General features: G+C 46.7%; 1 protein-coding gene across 4 annotated transcripts; it reads left to right on the top strand.

Annotated features, from left to right (window-relative positions):
* Positions 1 to 1,166: 1,166 nt before the first annotated feature.
* Positions 1,167 to 19,264, top strand: DEDD (death effector domain containing). 4 transcript variants are annotated; one of them, XM_054991824.1, is made up of 7 exons: positions 1,167 to 1,264; positions 2,109 to 2,248; positions 3,111 to 3,231; positions 9,886 to 10,281; positions 11,288 to 11,395; positions 14,126 to 14,272; positions 15,914 to 19,264. In XM_054991824.1, the coding sequence occupies exons 4-7, from the start codon at positions 9,957 to 9,959 to the stop codon at positions 16,288 to 16,290; spliced, it is 957 nt and encodes a 318-aa protein (XP_054847799.1). In that variant the 5' UTR covers positions 1,167 to 1,264; positions 2,109 to 2,248; positions 3,111 to 3,231; positions 9,886 to 9,956; the 3' UTR covers positions 16,291 to 19,264. The 4 variants fall into 4 exon arrangements, with proteins under 4 accessions (XP_054847799.1, XP_054847807.1, XP_054847792.1 ...); XM_054991832.1 differs by lacking the exon at positions 2,109 to 2,248; XM_054991817.1 differs by having other exon boundaries at positions 1,167 to 2,248.
* Positions 19,265 to 20,557: the final 1,293 nt, after the last annotated feature.

Here is a 20,557-nt window from a genome sequence, read left to right as displayed (position 1 = left end):
GAACTAGCTTCTTCTTTTAATAGTGCAACCCTAAACAGAGTTACTCCACTCTGAGTCTGTTGAAGTCAACAGGCTTAGATTGGAGTAACTCTTTTTGGGATTTCACTGTTTAATCAAAAAAAGTCCAGTAGCACCTTTAAGACTAACCAATTTTATTATAGCATAAGCTTTCGAGAATCAAGTTCTCTTCATCAGATGCCTGATCATTTTGATTTTGCTACTATAGACTAACACGGCTAACTCCTCTGGATCTATGACTGTTTAATCAGTATGTATGTCAGGTTGTTGCAGAGTAAATGAAGACTACATTGTCTCCAGCTGTGTGTAATGGTGCTTCTTGTTAAATGATTGTAAATAAGATTGTTATAGACAATGCATACATGTCTAAATCTGAGACTTACTTCTTTATAGAAAGGTAATACGTGCTCTTTGAGTGCTTGGTAGGGTTTCCAGGTCCAGGCTGGGAAATTCCTGGAGCTTTTGGGGGTGGAGCCTGGAGAGGGTGGGGTTTGGGAGGGGAGGGGCCTCATAATGGTATAATACCATAGAGTCCACCCTCCAAAGCAGCTATTTTCTCCAGGTGAACTGATCTCTGTCACCTGGAGATCAGTTGTAATTCAGAGATCTCCAGCTACCACCTGGAGGCTGGCAGCTGTAGTGCTTGAAATCATCATACCAAAAATATACAAAAATAGAAAGCTTGTTAGCAATCAAGTATCTTGTATTTTAGCTGGCACTTTGCATATGCTCAGAAACCCTTCTATCACCATTACTTGTATGAGGGCTTAGCACTGAAAATGTTCAAAACCAGGCCGGGGGAAGCAACTGAAATGGAAAGGGGCTTTCCTTTTCATTCTGATCCTCCGCCAGTTTATGAAAGCGTTGCCCTTTTTCGCCTCTGCTACTTAGTCCAAGATGGTTTCTAATTTCCATTATCGCCAATAACAGTGAAGTCAGGCAGGCGTGCCCCTAACAAATATGGCCTCAGCGACGCGGTTTGCCTTTGGTTTTATTTTTCCATCACAAAAAATGGCGACGGCGGTAGCTTCAGTCTGGCCGGAAGGAAGCAAGGATGGGAGGAAGTTAAGGAAGTAGGTCGCTGGGTCGGCGGGTGCCCGGATGTAGGTAGCCCTGCCTCGATAGGAGGGAGGTGCCGGTTGCCCGGATGTTCCTCTCGCTCCAGCAGCGGCCGAGGCTCGGTCAGAACCGGGGGGAGAGAAGCTGATGGATCCAATATGGCTGTCCTGATGGCCCTCAGGAGAGAGTGAGAGAGGCCGAGACGGCAAAGCCCGGCCCTGAGCAGGAGGGGGAAGGTGGGGAGGGGGGCTCGAGCCCTGTCTTGGGAGGGGTAGAAGCCCAGGGGCCAGAAGGCTGGAAGCGGAGCAGCCCCCGGGGTTGGCCAGCCCACCCTTCCCTCGCCTGCCTGAAGAAGGCAGAGGGGCCACAGAAAAGGAATTCTGAACTGGTGGAGGAAAGGGAGCGGCAAATACTCCCCTTCACCGAAAAGTTCATCCTCCTCCCTTAAGCCTGCCTGAGGAAATTGCGGGGCGCTAGAGGCAGAATAGGAGAGGGGCCAGTCACTTCCCTCCCCCACCACCACTTTGGAAGGCCACCCCCTACGGTTAAGAGAAGAGGAGATGCAATTGGTGGGGGAAGGACAGCCCCTTTCTCTTTAAAAGTTATTTCTTGTCTGCTTTATGGAGGGGCAGGGTTGTCAAGCATAAAGATCAGACAGTTTGGAAAAGGAACGGGCTAGTGTGTGTGTTGAGGGGTGCTGTTTGCTCTGGACCCTTCTTGGGAAAGCATTAGAGTGTAAGAGCCTGTAAGGAGTGGGCAGGCAGGAAAGGGATTGTGGAATCTGGGACAAATCCCAAGGAAACCCTGCACACTCTGTGCGTGTGGTTTTCCTCACACTTGTGATAATTAATCTTGTCAGTCTTGATTTTTTGTTCGTATTAAGCAGAAGGGAGGGCAAAAGAAGGAAGAGTAAGGTAGCAGGAATAGAGGAGGTGGAGGTGGCATTGCATGGGCAGTAGCTTATAATTACAAGCCTTAAAATGCTGCATTCTGAAATCTGCGCGTTCCTCTCCATGTTTCAAACAAACCAGTCTAACATCCCAGTTGCTTGCATGTTTACTTGGAAGTGAGTCCCACTGTATTCAGTGGTGCTTACACCCTGGTAAGTGTATATAGGACAGCAGCCTAGCGTTTCCTTGCGACTGAATGGGAGAATGAAGAAAATAGGATGGTATGTATCATAGGGGAGAGATGTGAGAATAAGAACGATTGATGTGTTTATATGTTGATTGAAGCAGCTAGAGAGAACATTTGTTGGATTTTTAGTTCAAAACCCCTTGTATGAATATGCTAATTATCTTCATTTCTGATAAACTCACTTTTTGTAGGTTAGCTACATATTGGGCGGAGGCTTATTCTGTGGGATTGGATTTTTAACGCATAAAAAGGAGGCATAAAAGTACATAACTATAATCTCGGCAGAAGAAAAGGTTCTAGAGCAGATTTGCTATGGATTGAATTGCTTAAAAATAAATATCTTTTCTGCTTTTGTGGGAGGGGGGCTCATATGAGGAGACTCTATGCACCAATCCTGTGGATAAAAATTGTAGTAGTGAAAAGTATCAGGGGAGAGAGAACATAGAAAAAATCATCACAATTATGTTTTTAAAAATGCATCCCAAGTAGAGGGGAAGCTAATAGATATGCACTTCAAATATTTCTGATTGCCCTTCCACTAGAGGGTTTTATGATGGGGTCTGGTTTTCATCTCAAAATCATTGAAATATTCAGTAAGCTCTTGCCTACATTTGGGCATTAATAAGAGTGCACTTCTTGGTGGTAAGGAAAGAGAGAATAGATTTAAAAATACTTAAAGTAAGGTGCCTGGAGTTTATTCTGGGTCATTTTGGCCTTTCACAAATGTCCTTTGTGAGACTTCTTTTTAAAGCAAAAGAAAGGAGGTATAGTGGAGCGGGCTGTTCTAGGATCGTCCACTGAAAGTCGTGCTTTAGAAGAAAAGTCGTCTTGAATGCTGATCCTGTATGAAGTCCATTTGCAAAGATTTTCTTTTTGCTTTTTTTAAATCTAAAAAGTAAAGTGAAGTGGGCTAGAGATTTTGTACATTCACATTTGGCCCTCCGGGTGCTGCTGACTGTGCGAGATTGGATCTAAGCGTGGCAAAGTGGGACACTTGGAAGTACAAGAGGATTTAAGGTTGGTTTTACCATTGTTTTTGCATGCTGCTTCTTGCTGAACTCTGCCATAATATGCTTAGTGATTGATTCCTCCTTTCCTTGCTCTTCATGCTGGTCATTGCCATAAGGAGAGCGAGGCCTTGGCAGGCTGCCTTCCTGGTGGCTGGCCTGGCCTTTCAGGGTGGAGCATGACCGAGTTCTTGGAGCTGTCAAGGAATCAGTGGTTAGAAAGAACCTCCTTCCCTGAAAGCACCGCTTGGCAACCCTCTTAACAGGAATAGGAAACTTTAGTCGGTTCAGTGAAATGGAACTGGAATTTGCTTTTTGCTGCTTGCACAGATAGATTGTGAGGAATCCATGAGATTCTAGCACGGCTTGCTGCCCCACCGTGCTTCATTTCTGGGGCTTTTGGCGTGAGCCTTGCAAATTCTTATGGCATATGTAGAGCTGATTTGTCAAATGGAATTGGGAGCTGTTCAAGTGGCTATAGAGCCTACTGAGTCATGGTGGCCTTTGGCAAATAGTTTTGTCTCCCAGCTCTAGTTCCAAAACTGTACAGCTGGGATGAGAGTCTTCGCCATGGGCTGTTGTGAACTCAGCCAGAAGGATTGTAAGAGGCTGTAGTTCAGTAGCATATGTGCTCTGTGAAGTCCCTGGCATCTCTGTCTAAATAGATATTGAGTAGCAGAGCTGGTCTTCACATGCTGCTGATACGGCTGCAGGTATAAAGCTGGTGTATATCAGGGTCTAGGGCCCAGGTTCAGTAGATTTAGCTTGAAAATCTTTACGGTACTTCTGTAAGGCAGGCCAGTATTGTTATCCCCACATTACAGGCGGAGTGACTGAGGCAAAGAAGTAGCAGCTTTCCTCGGGCTACATAACTGCGGTGAAATTTGAAATAATGAAACCCTGGCATGCACTCTTGGGGATGTGTATCTGCACACTTTTAAGTGTACTCTTTCCCCCAGAATCAGAGGACTCACTTCAGAGAGCTGAAGAACTTGTGCGTGTATGCATATTTGTGAGAGAGTGAGCCGGATGGATATCCCCACCATTAGATTTAATTTTCAGACTGATCTTTTTGTTGAAGCGGTCTCCTACGGAAAGCAGGCGAGGGTTTTCTCTCCCCCTGCATTCCTGTTTAGAATTTTGAACCCGAAAGCAGTGATACTCTGCATGAAATCAAAACTGAGGGGTGCCCTTCTTATCTTGGCTCCGAGGTAGCGACCAACTGCACCGTGCAAAGTTGGATGAGCGACTGCACCACTGAAGCAATGCACCTATAAGTGCATGTAGTTTTGTTCTTGAATCCTGGGACTTTGCATTTACATACTACTTAATTTCCAGACACCGAGATGCTGGGCTCGAACCCTCCTTGCGGAAACTTTCCTCTGCAGTCTGGCCTGGCTTACTGGGAGAAGAGAGGATGGTACTTCTTGCATGCTGAAAGGCATCCTTTGTTTCTTGTGTGGGGAGCGGCTGGCGTTCGGCGGTAGGGCGTCTGCTTGAGATGTAGAAAGTCCAGTGTTCAGTCCCCAGCATCTCCAGTTCAAAGGATTAGGTGGTAGTTGGTGTGAAATGCCTCTGCCTAAGACCCTGGAAAGCCTCTGGAAGGCTGAGTAGACCTTGAGGGACCAATTCAGTGTAAAGCAGCACCACGTGTATGTGTGTGACTTGACCTGGGCCCTGAACAGCTCTGAAAATTGCCGGGGAAGACAATCGTCCTATTTATCAAGTTGGCTTGTCCTACATGAAGCTGCCTGATACACATTCATTCTGTTGGCTCATCTAGTGCAGTGCTTTACCACTGAGTTGTATTCAAACTTCAGAATTCCTGTGAAGTTACCATTTACCGCATCAGACCTTTGACTCTTCACTGTTTGCCATAACTGGAAGTTGCTCTGCAGGGATTCAGGCAGAAATGCTGGAAAACGAGCATGCCTTTCTGTGTATGCAGAGCCCATGCCGAGCTGCAGTTCCCCTCTCTCCCTCCTCTGCCCCCATCCACTGAATGTATCCTGGTTAAGGATTTCCCTCCTAATGTTTAGGGGCAATTTGCAACTTTCCCCTTTCTTGGTTGGTATGGGAGTGAAAAATCTCTATCCTTGACTTTCTTTTGGTTTGAACTTTTGGAATGTTCTCTTCCTTCTCCATCCCTCTCAAGTCCTTTTTCCTAGGCTTGTGTTTTTAGTTATCTTATGTCTTTGTTACATTGTCTGTGAATGGCTGCATCTGGTAGTTTTCAGCACGGAAGTGGCAACACTTGAACCGTGTTGCAAAGGGTGAAGGGTCCGTTCATACATGAAATTCATTGTATGGGGATGGGCTGTGGCTCAGTGGTAGAGTATCAGCTTGGCATTCAAAAGGTCCGAGGTTCAGTCCCTGGTATCTCCAGTTAGAAAGCACTGGCATTAGATGGTGTGAAAAGACTTTTGTCTGAGACCCTGGTGAGCCATTGCTAATCTTAGTAGACAGTACTGTCTTTGGATTAAGGGTCTGACGGCAAAGTCAGATTTGCAGCTCTGTAAGGTAGGAAATGATTTGAAGGTTTTTGCCCCAAGCCTGCTCCCCCAAACTAAAAAGATAGGCTGGCTTCTTTTGTGGATTAGGTTTTTTTCTTGCATAGGTTTCCAGGCAGCAGCTTCAGTCACAAGGTTTAAACTTTTCTGAATATGCACAAGCATCTTGCTTGCTTCTCGGGTTACACTGGTATTGGAAGTTTTGAGAGAGGAATCTTCAGGAGTCCCCCAATAACTATGTTACCTGAGAGTTCATGACAGAGCTGAGGAAAAGGCGTGAACTAGGTCAGTAGCCTCGTGGGGTTGGAGGTTGAGAACTTGTGGCAGCTAATGGGGATAATCTGGGATTGTGGTCAGAATCAGGAAGTGGGTCTGAAAGTGAAGTAGGGCAGGGTTCAGAGACGAGTTCAGGAGAAAAGCAGAGGAGAGGATTCTGGGCATGGTGGGCCCCAGCAGACAAGTCTGGAGTTGCAGAGCGGCTGTGCAAGACCATGTAAGGTGGACTCAGTGAAATTGCGTTGTGTAGTTGGAGCTGAGGTAGGTAGAAGTAAAGTGGATTTCCCACCCTGCCATCTGTGGGCCAGGTGGGGATTCTGATTCACACTGGTGACTATAGTCAGGAGAATCAATAAGTGGTGACTGTTGGAGAAGAATAAATCTAGAATTGAAATGCATAGACTGCTGGCAGGATCTGGTGTCCACCAGTATTGGCTCAGTGTACTAGCTAGCTGTCTGCAATTGCTGGAAGCCTTCTTCCCTTCCCTCTATGCTCAGGAGGAGAGGCGAGGTCCTTGCTCATTTGCAGTGGTATATGGAAACATTGGGGGACAGCACGGGGGCATCTGTACACACAGGGCATCCTGCTTACTCTTGTCAGACCGGCTGATGACTTTGTGGAAAGGTGCCCTGTGACAGAGTTTTACTTCTGTCTACCAGGCACTTACCCTGGGGTGAGAAGCATGGCAGGTGTAGAGTGTGTTGGAAACAGTCCTGCAGGTAAAGAACTCCAGGCCGGAGCTCTATTGAGCTCAGAGAATGACTGCTCAAAATCACTTGCTCTTGAGGCTAATTAGCATCATGGAGGCCAGCCTGGTTACCTTTGGGCTATGTAGGGGCCTCCCTCCCATAAGTATTTCCCAAAACACCATTTGGGGTGTCTTGCCAAGAAGTGGGGGAGAGATGGTCACCTGCGATGAGAAAGGACTGGTCCTGCTAATGGCACAAGATCCACTGGAAAGGTCTCAGCATGATGCCCCTTTTAAATGAATAGGAGCTGCACACGAACACGTGCTCTTGTTTTTCTCCTGTCTCCTTTTCAGCAAAGTGTGCGCAGCGGAGAGCTGCTCAATGAATTGTTCCCATATTAGTAAATGAGTCGTATGCTTTAGGTTTTCCTTCTAGGGTATATGGAACTGAGTCAGGTAGACCCTCACTTATAGTCAGACTTGCTGCTTCGGATGACCCTGTGTTGCATCTGGCTGGTGTGCTAGTTGCTGCTCTAATTAGTGAGGGATGACGGCTCTTCTGTAAAAGGGCAAGATAGCTAATGGGCCTCTCCCAGCCATTTTACAGTCAGGGATTAACTCTGAACCGTGCGTGACCTGAAACCGGGTGAGCAGAGCTTCTGTCGGCTCCCTCTCAGGAGTTCCTGCCCGCTATAAATATCTCCAGCAGTGACGCAGCCCATCCATTGTAAAAGGCTGTCGAGGTCAGGCACGTGCAAGAACTGCATGTCAGGCGAGGCTTAGAGAGTCTCTTCATTCAAAACCAGACTGTGACTCCTCCCACTTTAGCTGGCTCTTAATTGGTGTATTAAATGTAAGTGTTTGCATATGATTTTGAGATGCTGAAGTAAGTCTGGGAAAGTTTCTTTTCGATAAGGAGAGTTCAATCTTTCCAGACTTCCCACATGAAGTATGAGATCTGGTTCTAATTTAAAAAAAAAACAAACTCATTTCCCTCCCTCCTCTTTCCCTTTGTCCTGGTGGTAAATCCAGAACAGGAAAAATAAACTACTTCTGTACACAATGCATAATTAAGGAATGCCCTCTCACAGGTTGTGGAAGTGGCCAATGGCTTTAAAAAGAGGCTTAATGGATTTATGGAGGAGAAGATATCTGTTGGTGGCCGTTGGTTATGAGGACTAAATGGAGCCTCCAGATTTCAAGGCAGCAGAGCAAAGGGGTGAACAGTGGGGGGAGGTTGGGTGGGCTACTGTGGAAAACAGGATGCTGGACTGAATGGACCATATGGCTTATCTACATTATACCATATGGGCCGGACACTCATTCCTTCCCCCTAGGGAATCCTGGGGATTGTAGTTCAAGAAGGGAATTCTTAACAGAATTTTCAGCACCTGCACTAAACTATAATTCCCAAGGATGGCAAGAGAGGATGTCATGACAGTTCAACTTGTATGTTGTATAGTGCTGGTCTACATTTGTAGCTGGGATCTAATACATTTTAATTCTTTTCCTTCCCCCAAAGCACTCACAGTAGCATATGTAGTTCTTCCCTGTTTTATTCTCACAGCCACCCTGTGGGGTAGGGTTAGACTGAGCCAGAGTGTGACTGGCCCAAACACACTTTGGCCACCTTCATAATTGTATGGAGGTTTGAACCTGGGTCTCCCAGAGCCTAGTCTGACGCTCTGAACCATGATACCACTGGCTTCTATGGCATTTAGGCTCTTAGGTCTCGGGGAAGCCTGAGGCCTTAGAGTACATTTTCCAGCAGGCCTGGCTGCCAATTCCCCTGCAGACTTTACATTTCCCAAGATCCTTCCCAGCTTCAGGACAGGATTAAGGGAAACTGAAGGGATGAGGAAAGCCAGTCATCACCAAGGAGGCTGGGCCGTGGGCGAAATAATATAAGGGCCCCCTGAAGAGGGAAGGCATTCTTCTCCCAGGAGTTGTGTGGTGGAGAAGCAGCTACCAGTAGGAGAGGATCCCTCACCCGGGGAAGATGGGTTGGATCCAGGAAGGGCCAGGTATTGTAGGGACCAGTCAGGTAGCTGCATTTGGAGGCTTTATTGTTTTCTTGCCGGATCCTTTATGTGTCAATTTTGCTGTGCTTGTTCCAGATGTATCCCCTGTTAGACTGTTTCTCACAAGAAGATAGTTTCATGTGAGTAGCGGTGTTGTTCTGCAATAGAAGAGCAAGCTTTGAGTCTAGTCGCAGCTTAGAGACCGACTAGATTTCCAGGGTATGAGCCGTCAAGAGTCAGAGCTCCCTTAATCAGACAAAGGGAGCTTTCACCCCCGAAAGCTCCTACTCTGGAAATCTGGTTGGTCTCTAAGCTGCGTCTGGACTCGAATCTTGTTTTTCAGAAGAGTTTCTTTTTCCACCTGTTTAGTGATTGCCTCTGTTTAATAAAGCAGTTTACTTTATCTGGGTTCTCGCTCCTCAGGCTCGGCCTGGCAGTGTCCTCTCCAGTAGAGGGTGCTATTAGGAAGAGTGAAGGGAAAGGGGTGGGGTGCTCTGGGCCCTCCCTAGTTGGACTTGCAGACCAGAATGGTGGCAGCCATTAAGGCCCTTACCTGCTCCAGGCTCAAGGGAGCAGGAGGGAGAGGGGTGTGTATGTAGGGCTAAAGGACCCTGGAGGGAGAATATTTATGGTAGAGAAGGGTCCCCCCACCCCCGATCCCTCTTACCTGCAACAACTTTGTACATTCTGTATGTGAAACCACTAAAATGGTGCTTTTAAAGCCCTAAATGTTTTGGGCCCAGAGTGTCTGAAGGAATGTCTTGCTCCTGTATGAGTCATCCTATTCACTGAGATCTTTCTTGGAGGTCCTTCTCGAATTCCCCTACCTCCTGAGATGAGGTGGCTGCTGACCAGAGAGAAGCTAGTTTTTGTTGTGATGTCACGTCTCTGGGACATGTAGCTGTGAGGCTCTGCTGGCAGGCATTCTGTTCCTTCATTTGCTCAATGTGTATGTGTTCTGTTCATTTACACTGTTCAGTTATTTCAGCGCAAACGAGTTTTCTCTACTGCAGATCTAGCAAAATGTCATTTGATGTTACTTAATTTGCTTTATATTAGGGAACTAGAGTAGTTGGTAATTTTGGCATAATAAATAACAGTGCTGAGCTGTTACATCAGCAGCACACAGACTGAATCTTGTCCTTTTTTTTATCTTTTGGTGCCCCAGTTCTAGAGCCATTCCTGCCCCAATTCTCCACAAAGCTGGGTGGCCCAAACTGGGCCCGGCAGTCACGCAAGATGGCCGCCTTGAAACGGAACCGAAAGCAAGCCTGGCCGGAGGAAGAGGGCGACCGGGAGCATGGCCTCTATAGCTTGCACCGCATGTTTGATATTGTGGGCACGCACCTGACCCATCGGGACGTCCGGGTCCTGTCCTTCCTCTTTGTGGACGTGATTGACGACTACGAGCGGGGGATGATCCGCAGCGGCCGGGACTTTCTGCTGGCTCTGGAGAGGCAGGGCCGCTGCGACGAGACTAACTTCCGCCAGGTGTTGCAGCTGCTGAGGATCATCACCCGCCACGACTTGTTGCCCTATGTCACTTTGAAGAGGAGGAGGGCGGGTAGGTCTGCTCTCGCTTGGGCTTTCGTGTCTCTGCCACTGATTTCTGAGCTTCCCGTTTGATTGTGCTGAAATGACAGAAATAAGGAATATACTTGCTGGATAGACCAATCCCCATCTCATCTCTTCTAATGCAATTTTTCGAACAAGGCCATTGGATCCCCTGGAATGTTCACAAGCTGAGCATAAAGTCGTTTTGCCCCAGTATCTTTTCCTCAGCTGTATACCTTCTCTAAAGCGGGGGGGAGTTCCCTTTATACCTTGCACGTTTCATTCTGTTTTTATAACTGAGGATAAGTGTATACGTCATAAAAATGTCTGTCTCGCTTTTCATTCAGAATTGTCTCCAAAGCAGCCTGCGGAGATTATTAAAAGAAATGCAAAATGGTATCGAAATTTGACCCAGGTGTTGTGTTGGGAGGGGATTCTCTCCTGGATCTGGCCGGGATGCTTCCTGCCTTCCTCCGATGGTCTCCTCAGTGGCAGGAGGAAAAGGACCGGTGATGGGGAGGGCTCAGCTAGAGCTGGATCTAGACACAATGGAGAGCTGCCCGACTGCTTCCTGCCCACCCTCTGAAGGGATTAATCAGCGGCATCTAATTGAAATCCCTCCCCAGACTGTTTCACAAAACTGATAGGAAGAAAAGCCCCTTTCAGCACTAGGGACTTCTCGAAAAAGCAGCTTCCTTGCACGGTGCTCAGGTGTATCTCTGCTGGCCCCAATGTGAATAAAAAAAGCACATGCTTTCCCCTTCATGGTTCTCTGTTGAGAGAAACTGGCTCTGTTCCTTCAGGAGCTCCAGAAAGAGGTTTTTGGGGTTGTGCCATGTGCACGTTCTTTAAATCTCACATGCTGGTGTTTTGGGGTTGTTGTTTTTTTTTGAAGGATACCTTCCCAGCATTTTTCTCTTCCCCCAACCTCCAGCAAGGTGATTCACGTCGTGATCTAATATTCACACCAAATACCTGTTTCCTGCCTGTTCTCATGTACTCCTCTTCTTCCACAGTGTGCCCAGATCTCGTAGACAAGTACCTCGAAGAGACTTCCATTCGCTACGTGACACCACGGGCGCACAGCAATGTGGAACACGCTCCTGCTCACCAACACAAATCAGGTGAGACTTCACAGGCAAACACCTGGAGCTTGCCAGCTGAGCTTCCCTTGCATTTTCCGACGGTTTTGCTGTGAACATTCCCGCCCCTTTGATCCAGTCTGCCATTTTTGGCCTTAAAAAAGGGTCGGGGGGGGGGAACTGCAATTTTTTAACAGTTTCTGGATCTGGAAGTAGCCCTCGCTCGCCACAGGCAACCCAGTGAGTGGCTTTTTATTTTTATGACTCAGTCCTAAACAGAGCTGCTCGCACTTCCGCTGCATTTGCTGGAGGGGCAGAAACCTGAGGGGCCCTTGAAAGTTCATACAATGAAGCAGTGTCTAAATCTGTTCTGTTAACTCTGAAATTTCATCCAGGTTGCAATTTTAGATTGTATATTATTGGAAAATAATAATATATATAAATGGGCTAAAATAAAAAATAAAGAATATGCATGTTGTAAAAGAACGTAATAATGGCACTACTTTCCGCTTATATTTATGATTTGAATACATTCTGAAGGTTGACCCGTTCGCTGTAAATGTATTATTTACAGCTTAATCTTTTTAAAAAAATTGCCATTCAGGGTAAAAAGTGTTCCAAGGCCACTTACAATAAAATCATTTTTAAAGGTGAACAGCTATTATGTTGACTGTGATATCAGGTCGACTATGAAACAGTCTGTTACATCAAGCAGAATAGAGCATACTGGAGTAGATAAACCAATAGTTGGATTCTGTATATAACAACATGCTGGGCACCTATGATGGAGAGGAGAGGAGAGTAATTTTTGCTGATTCCCTCTCCCCGTTACGAATCCTTCTATTTATTTATTTGGAAGGTATATGCTGCCTCTTCAGAGCGCTGCTCAAGGCAGCTCACAATGTAACAAACACAATCACAAAACACATAATCATTAAAATCAACCTCCAATTAAAACAAACCAGTAAAAGCCCAGAAGCTTTAAACTTCTTCCTCTTCCTTACACCATTCCCAAAGATCCCTTGATCTCCCCCCCCCCCCACTCCGCCGCCAGACAATTGCAGGGAGTTGCAGTAGGGAAGTCCCACTCCACCAGGTTCACTCCGCTAGAAGGATTTTGGATTCAGCCCACTCAGAGGGGCCGTGGCTGAAGAGCAGAGAGAACCCACTTTGCCTGCAGACGGTCCTAGATGCAAACTCTCAGCATCTCACTTCAGTATTTGGAACCTGCATGCGTTTGAGGTGCGGGGATTTCAGACGCGTGACAGGACTTTCTCGGTAGCGGTGATGGGATTACAGAATACTCTCCTTCGTGGGGAAGTGCACTTGCCATCTTCTATCAATGAAGAAGTGGCTCTTGGAGAAGGTGGCCTTGGATTCCTGTCTGGGCTGATTTATGCTTTGATTCTCTACCTGAGGTTTGAATTAGCATGGGTTAAGTAGCTTGTTTGTTAGTTTTAATTGATGCTTGGATTTTAGGTTTGCTGTCATATTGATTGTATGTGGCTTTGGAGATTTTTTTTTAATTGAAAAATAAGGTGCATTAACTGAATATTTAGTTTAAGAAACTTGAGTAGTAGGGTGCTGGTCTAGATGGACCTGTTGTCCGATGTAGTAGAAGGCGGCTTTGTTTCTTGCTGGGGAGGGGTCATTGCTAAAGGCGAGGCTTTGCATGCTGTTAAGTCCCAGGTTAAATCTCCAGTTAAAAAGACTTTTTGGGTCACAGGGCTGCCAAAAGACTTTCCTTTCCTAGAAATACTGGGAAGACGCCACCAGTGAGAGTAGGCTATAAGGTGGACTTTGAATTGGATGCAGTATAAGACAGTTTTGTACGATGATAAGAGATCTTAGTTGCTGCCACTCTTTCACCTCTATGTGATAAGCTGTACCTGCCAAACATCCTTTTTCTTTGTCATCTGGTCACACTTAAGAGGAGAAAAACAGATACGTATGTTTTTAAAAATTAAGTGGGTCGCCTGTTGCAGTTTGAATTAAAGATGGGTCATAGTGCTGGAAAAGCTGGAAATGGTGATCTAATAGATGCATTTTTTGCTTATAAGGCATATAGAAAAGCAGTGAGATCTTTATGGGTTGAATCTAATCTAAATGCTGTGCTCAGAAGCGGGGCTTCCCTGCCTCCCCCATCCCACTGCAGCTCAAAATGCTCCTGAAATGCTGCTCCTGGGGGACGGGGGACACCCCAAGAGCAGCATAAAGGGACAGTTGGAGAAGTGAGGGGAGTAGGGGGTCAGCAAAATTTCACTTGCATGTGTGGATCTTTTGGATGGGATCCAACCCAATACCTTTCCAGATTTTTGACTTGCAGTAAGCAAGAAGTGCCCTGGATGAGAACATATGAAACGGCTTTATACTGAGAATTCTGATCTGCCATGCAGAGATGGGCCCTCTCCAATCTCATGAGCCTGCTTTACACTCAGCCAGAGCCTAATTCAGTGCTCTCTACTCTCCAAGGTCTCAGGCAGAGAAGGGCCTTCCATGACGCCTGCCTGAAATGCCCTTTTAACTGAAGATGCCGTGAGCCTGGGATCTTCTTCCTGCATGGCATTCTTTGAGCAACCATGGCCTGTACACTTGGAGAAGGACTGGCCTGGAGGAAGAAGATGAGGTTAAAGTAGGACTAACCCCCCAAGCAAGGCACCCTGAAGTGCAAGTGAAGGGCGAGATCAAATGTGGTGATATGACTTCACAGACCAATGACTCTTCTAGCTTAGTCGCTGATCGGCCTGCTTCCTGAACCCTTTTGCCTTCCAGTGCCTCCCCATCACCCGCTGGTCTGCTGCTCCTCTTCAGGTCCCCAGATTTGTACCAAGAGGTCTGGTCGGGGAAGAGCCCTCCTTGGTAACCAGCGGAAAAGAAGGAAGTCCGTGACTCCAGACCCTAAAGACAAACAGACGTGTGGTAAGTTGGTAACATGGGCCATGTTTTCTCCTCCAAATGCTGGTGGTTCAGGGATCACCTACCCCCCCATATGACTCTATCCAACCACTGTCGCCATCTTCAGAGGCCCTGCTTTGGGTGCTCCTGCCACCTGAGGCTAACAAGTGGCAACCCAGGAAAGTGACTTCTCGACTGTTGCCCCCAAACGATGGAATTTCCTCCCGAGAGAGGTTTGCCAGCCCCCTCCTATCCTTGTCTTCTGCCAGCTGATGAAGACTTCCCTGGTTTGTCTGCTATTCCCTCACTAGTTCTCATGACCCTTCCTCCCATCCATGTTATTTGTGTTTTGTTTTAATTGCTTTTATATAGTTATAGGCACTTTTAGTCTTGCTTTAATTGTTGGCCATCTCGGTGGACCCCAAGTCAGGTGGGAAGGTGGCTTTGAAATGATTTAAATAAATAAATGTATCTATTTTTCAAAACCCCAACAAACATTATTTCTATCTCCATGTCCATGTCTCCATCACCCATTCACCTTGGTTTTCAGTCCACAATATCTCATTCCTTTTAGTCACCTAATCACTTGAAGAGGCTTCCTAGCCATCCCTTCCTTACCTTGCTCTGTGGAATTTCTTCAGACTCTTCTCCTGTTCATAGATCCAGAGTTAGCTGTGTTAGTCTGTAGTAGCAAAATAGAAAAGAGTCCAGTAGCACCTTTAAGACTAACCAACTTTCCTGTATCATAAGCTTTTGAGAACCGCAGTTCTCTTTGTCAGATGTGATGAAGAGAAATGTGGTTCTCGAAAGCTTCTGCTACAGTAAAGTTGGTTAGTCTTAAAGGTGCTACCTTTTCTTCTTTTCCTGTTAACCTGCTTCTTGCTTCAGTTCTCCTTTTTCTCAAGCCTCTTCCTCCTGGTACCAGTCCCGTAGACTCTTTGCTTGTCCTGCCCTTTGTTTTCCTTAATCTCATGACTTTTTCCCAGTCTTGTCACGGCTACTAGCCATGATAACTAAATGAAGCATTTTTGTTTATCTGCAATATACCTCTGAGAGGGGGAAAAAGCCACAGGGGATGACCAGTGAAAGAGGAGAGTTGGCTTCACGGGCATCCAGAAGCACATGGCCTAGGCCAGATAGAGAAGAGAAAAAATAGTGCCAAGCACCAGAGGTTATAAATATTTATAAAGTGATGATCAACTATTGCACATGTACATAAGAGCAGAGTGTAATACAAAAATGCATAGTTCATGCACAGAACTCAGCAATAAATAATGCACCAATAACACAGCAGTATATCCTAAACCACTGCTGTGTTTTAACATATACTGCTGTGTAATTGGTGCTTCATTGTGAATGTTATTGCTGCGTTCTGTGCATGAACTCATGCGGTTCCTATGCATTATTGTCAGTGTACATTGTTCACTGTTTATCTGCGCAGTATTTTTGGTATTTTGTGTTATGCTCTGCTCTTATGTACATGTACAATAATTGATCATCACTTTATAAATATTTATAACCTCTGGCGCTTAGCGTGATTTTTTTCTCTTCTGTACTCCGAGGTTTCTCCTTTTCTGGGTTAGATAGAGCCAGGTGTGTTTTGGTCTGATTCCTGCAATGGTTATGTTCTTAATGCATACCACATCACCTGGGTCTTCTTTCCAGACATCCGTCTCCGAGTCCGAGCCGAGTATTGCCAGCACGAGACAGCCCTGGAGGGGAATGTCTTCTCCAACAAGCAGGACCCCCTGGAACGGCAGTTCGAGCGCTTCAGCCAGGCCAACACGATCTTGAAATCCCGGGACCTGGGCTCCATCATCTGTGACATAAAGTTCTCAGAGCTCACTTACCTCGACGCCTTCTGGCGCGACTACATCAACGGCTCCTTGCTGGAGGCCCTGAAAGGCGTCTTTATCACAGACTCGCTCAAGCAAGCGGTGGGCCACGAGGCCATCAAGCTCCTGGTCAACGTGGACGAAGAGGATTATGAGGTGGGCCGCCAGAAACTCCTGAGGAACTTGATGCTCCAGACAGCCCCTTGAGCCCCCGCCCACCCATTTTTTTTTCATCTGCCTCTTCTTTGGAATGGAGTTGGGTTTTTTGTTTTTTCCTTTTAAAAAAGTGGGGGGAAATTCTCTTAAGGAGTGAAATCCTGAACAACTGTAAGACCTGCCAATGTGGAAATCAGTGTGGTTGATTTTCTCCCGCCAGTTGGGGGAAACGAAATGGGAGGCAGGAAAAATGCTGAGAAGTTGGTCTTGGGCCCCTCTTTGCGAGGTCATTGGAGGGGGCCATTCCCTGTAGCCCAGGAGAGCATTTTTGGCTGTCGCTGGGTGCTCCCCAGGTTTGCTGTCCTTCCTTACCACATTCTCTCTTGTGCTGTCCACTTCTACTACGACTTTTTTTGGTTGTCTCCAAAAATTAAGACTATCCCATGGCGCACCGAGCCGTTGCCCAGAAAAGTTTAACTGGGTGTAGCCTGACCCAGAAAACGAGACTTTAGCTTGTCTCTTTATATTAAAAAAAAAAGAATCCAAATGTAGCCGTTCTTGTGATGGGAGCATCTCATGCCAGTGTTTTCTTTCAAAGCTGTGAGTTGGGGTGGGGCGGGGGAGGAGTTTGGCGTCTTGGACTATGAGAACCGGAACGATGCTCTTAATGTAAACCAAATCCGTCCACCCACCTCCATGATGTAGCATTGTCTTTAAGATGGCTGCGAGTCCGGCTGGTTGGATTTATGAACTGTTATGCAATTGAACTGAGGGGGGTGGAGGGGGGAGGGCCCCCTCTGGAAGGAAGTCGCTTGTTTGGGGGATGTGTGAGGGTCCATTGTGCAAGGTGATGAAGAGACCTATTGACCTCAGCTCCTGTCTTCTTTGAAATCGGCGGGGGAAGTCTTTATTTTCGGGCCTCCTAAGCAGCCTCCTCCAAACCCAGCTAGCTAAACTAAGTTGAAAATGGGGCCTGGGTGTTCTCCCTCCGGTCCCCCTGCACCTAGCACTTGCCCTTGCCCAGGCGTCCTGAGTGAGGAGCGCTTTCGGGCCCTTTTCTGATCCACTGCGTGTGCCTTTCCCTCAACCTTTCCGGGAGAGGGAGCGTCTGCCTCCAAAGATGACCGAGAAAGGAAATTCTCCTCTGGATCTTCTTCTCTCCTCCTGAGCTGCGGGGAGCCCCAGGACCATCTCAGCCCTACATGAGGCTGTGGGGTTTACAGGATTGGGGAACAACGAGGAATGTACCAATGGTCATGTCAGATCAAAGGCAGGATGGCAAGAAGTCCAGGCCTGGAAATCAATAAACCTGGATCATCTCATCTCCTCCTTGCTTGCTGTTTTGCCTGCATCCCTCTCCCAGCTGAGATTCCTCATCCAGTTTCCTGACATGGATTTGCCTCCGGTCTGGCTCCCCGTAAAGGGCTTTGGAAGCCAATCAAAAAGTTCTTATAGGGGGGCGGGATAAGGGGGAGAAGAGATGGATCTTGGTTTCCTGACTTCCATTACGTTGGTGGTGTTAAGTATCATGGCAGCTGCTTCTCATGTTCCTTTTAAAGGCTGTCGGAGCTTCCCAGGGTGGGGGTGGGTTGAATACCCTCAGCAGAGAGTGGGGAAGATAAAGGCAGACAGAATCCTGCGTAGGGCAGACACGTTGGAGTTGTAAAAGCTCAGGAGCTATTGGGTCACATGCAGATGGTTTTGTAATTTTGGGGGAGCTAAAGGGGCACTGTTACGTTTTGGTAACATTGATGTGTTGGAGTTGCCTCATCCCTATCCAAAACACATATATGTGTGTGTGAGTGTGTGTTTCCTTAGCACTTCATCCTGGAACAGTGAGAATCATTTTTTGTTCAGTGCTGGGAGACACGTGAAGTTGCTTTGGGCTCCGGTGGCAGAGAAGGGAGATGCCAATACTTGACAACAATAACATGAAGCTGTGGCAGGGAGAGAGGAAGCAACATCAAGAATCCACATGAATCTTCCTATGGGATTTTTCCCCCTAAATCACCTTTGTTTCTGAATTTGTTCTTCAGTTTGTTGCCTACGTGTCTTGCATTGGTTTCTTTCTGGATCAAATTAAATGATCTGGAAGCACCTTGAAGCGACCTTTGGTTTGGGTAGCTACCCAAGGGTTGGCTGAAGGCCCAGTGGCCATGCTAGAAGTACTCTGTCTCGGGGCAAAAATCTTCTGTGAGTGTCTCCCCACCCCACCCCTGCTAAAGCCACCTTCCATTTGGTACAAATGATAGTTTTCTCTTTCCCACTTAATGACCTGGCAAACTCCAGTTAAAGGTGGCACCAAATGGGAATTCCAACTGAGGGCCAGTTCATATGGTCAGTGGAAATAAGTAACACTTGTTTTCCAGACTCTACAGTTTCACCCCATCCTGTAGTGGGGAGTATCAACTACATAATTGCTTCCCTATGAAAAGCTCCTCACACATGGAAAAGAAGGGGCATTTTTAGTAGCTTCCTGTACTTGGAGTGCTGCTTGTTTCTTCTCTGCTGTAAACCTGTCAGAAATAACTTTTTAATTTTTTTAAGAAGTCTTAACAAAAATGAACTTAAGACAGAGGTTCCAGGTTACCCCTCATCCTTGCTGTGCCAGGCATTTGCGTGGCATGCATTCAACTAATGCAGCCCTGTCCACTTGCAGCCCAAATTGGTACAGTTTGTGGAAAGCTTTACTGTCTGGCTGACCATATAAACCGGCCCTGATGCAGCGTGCTTCTGGCAAGCTTGAAACGACAGAGAGCCAGCCGCCTTCTGCTTTGGGACAAAGCCCTGCATTTGCGTGAGCACCTGGCGACTCTCGTCTTCTCTTGCGTGTTTCCAAGTGTGCAAAAGCACCTCCCTTCTTCCAGTGTGCACACGGGGGCGCACATACACACAATTACTCCTGTCAATTCTGGCACAATTTGTGTAAAATCCGTGGCTTCTGTATTTTTTTTTAAAAGGAACTTCCAGTATAACTGGTCATAATCCCAGTGTAGCTTTGTTTTCTCAAAATAAAAAACCCTGCCTTTTATTGCCTTTGGTCTGTCTGTTGCTTGGCCCGTACTTTTGGGAGTCTCACTTTGGCCTCTACAGATCAGGGGGCTCTGACAGGTAGCTTGTGAGTGATTGGTTCACTTGCTGGCTGCTGCAGAGAAGCTTGTGCATTTCCTAGGAGACCCAGGAAAAGATCAGCTCTAGGCTCTCTCACGTAGCTTTTATTTCCAATGCTTTTTCCTCTCTGCTGCGTAGCTGATAGCTTTGTTTCTTTTGCTCTTCCTAATCCATGTTACGTTTCCAGAATGGAGCAAAACTTGGTAACATGGAGTGGGGGAGGAGTTTGGGATTTTTCATTACTCAGAAGTAGTTCTCATCAGAGAACATTGGTGATTGTTGCTAGAGGAAATATATTGGGTTAGAAGAAATATCTAGCTTTCCTGGACTTGTGTAGTTTGTTCAAAAAGTGTTGCTTTTGGGCTCTGGTTTGGCTAATGGGAAAGGCTCTGCCCAGTCTGTGTTTCTGGGCTGTCACATATAAAAGGAACTAAAATTTTAAAAAGCATTGCAGGATCCCAACTTTTCCCCCCAGAGGCAGTTTCCAATGACTGCTGGAAACTGTTCAGCTGCCTCTTTGAGATTAGGCAGGACAGTGTCTTGAAACAAGGCCTAGTATTGTAACCCTAAAACCAGAACAGGTGTATAGACACTTGTTCTGCCCTGCCTATTCCGACCTATCTTACCTTCTGCCACTGTTGAGACTGCAGGCTCCTTGAGGCAGAGCCTCATCATCTTATACTTTGTAAAGCTCCTTGTGCAGTTGGTGGTGGTAGTGGTGGAATGTGTCCTCAAGTCACAGATGATTTATGGCAACCCCTGGCAGGAGACTAACATGGCAAGACTTTTCATGGCAAGAGACTAACAGAGGTGGCTTGCCACTGCCTACCTCTGCAACCCAGGTCTTTGCTGGAGGTCTCTCATCCAATTACTAATCAAGGCTGGCTGCTTAGCTTCTGAGATCTGATGAGATCAGGCCCACCTGGGTTATCCAGGTCAGGGCGTGCAGTTGGTAGTACTATGTAAATAATATCTTGATTGTGTAGGAATGTTGAAGAGCTCAAGATGCTTCAGGTTTCTTACAACTGCAAAGATTGGTATTCTTGAAAGGGTACATAGAAATGCCAGGCAATATCTTGAAAGCGCACACGTGTTGCTGAATAGCTCCAGAAGGTGGAGGAGCAAAAGAAGAGGTAATCATGTAAAGTTAGGCTATATCATTTGGTAGGTTGCAGAAGTTGGGCTGCCTGGAGGCAAAACTGTAGTC

The sequence above is a fragment of the Eublepharis macularius genome, chromosome 1 (genome assembly GCF_028583425.1).
Source record: "Eublepharis macularius isolate TG4126 chromosome 1, MPM_Emac_v1.0, whole genome shotgun sequence".
Taxonomy (NCBI): Eukaryota; Metazoa; Chordata; class Lepidosauria; order Squamata; family Eublepharidae; genus Eublepharis; species Eublepharis macularius.
This window is presented reverse-complemented; position numbering and strand designations above follow the sequence as displayed.

Excerpts from the sequence above, each read along its gene's own strand:
- DEDD (XM_054991838.1), top strand. The coding sequence starts at position 9,957 with ATGGCCGCCTTGAAACGGAACCGAAAGCAAGCCTGGCCGGAGGAAGAG. Across the intron at positions 10,282-11,287 it reads TTTGAAGAGGAGGAGGGCGG|TGTGCCCAGATCTCGTAGAC; the intron begins GTAGGTCTGCTC and ends CTTCTTCCACAG. Across the intron at positions 11,396-14,125 it reads TGCTCACCAACACAAATCAG|TGCCTCCCCATCACCCGCTG; the intron begins GTGAGACTTCAC and ends TTTGCCTTCCAG.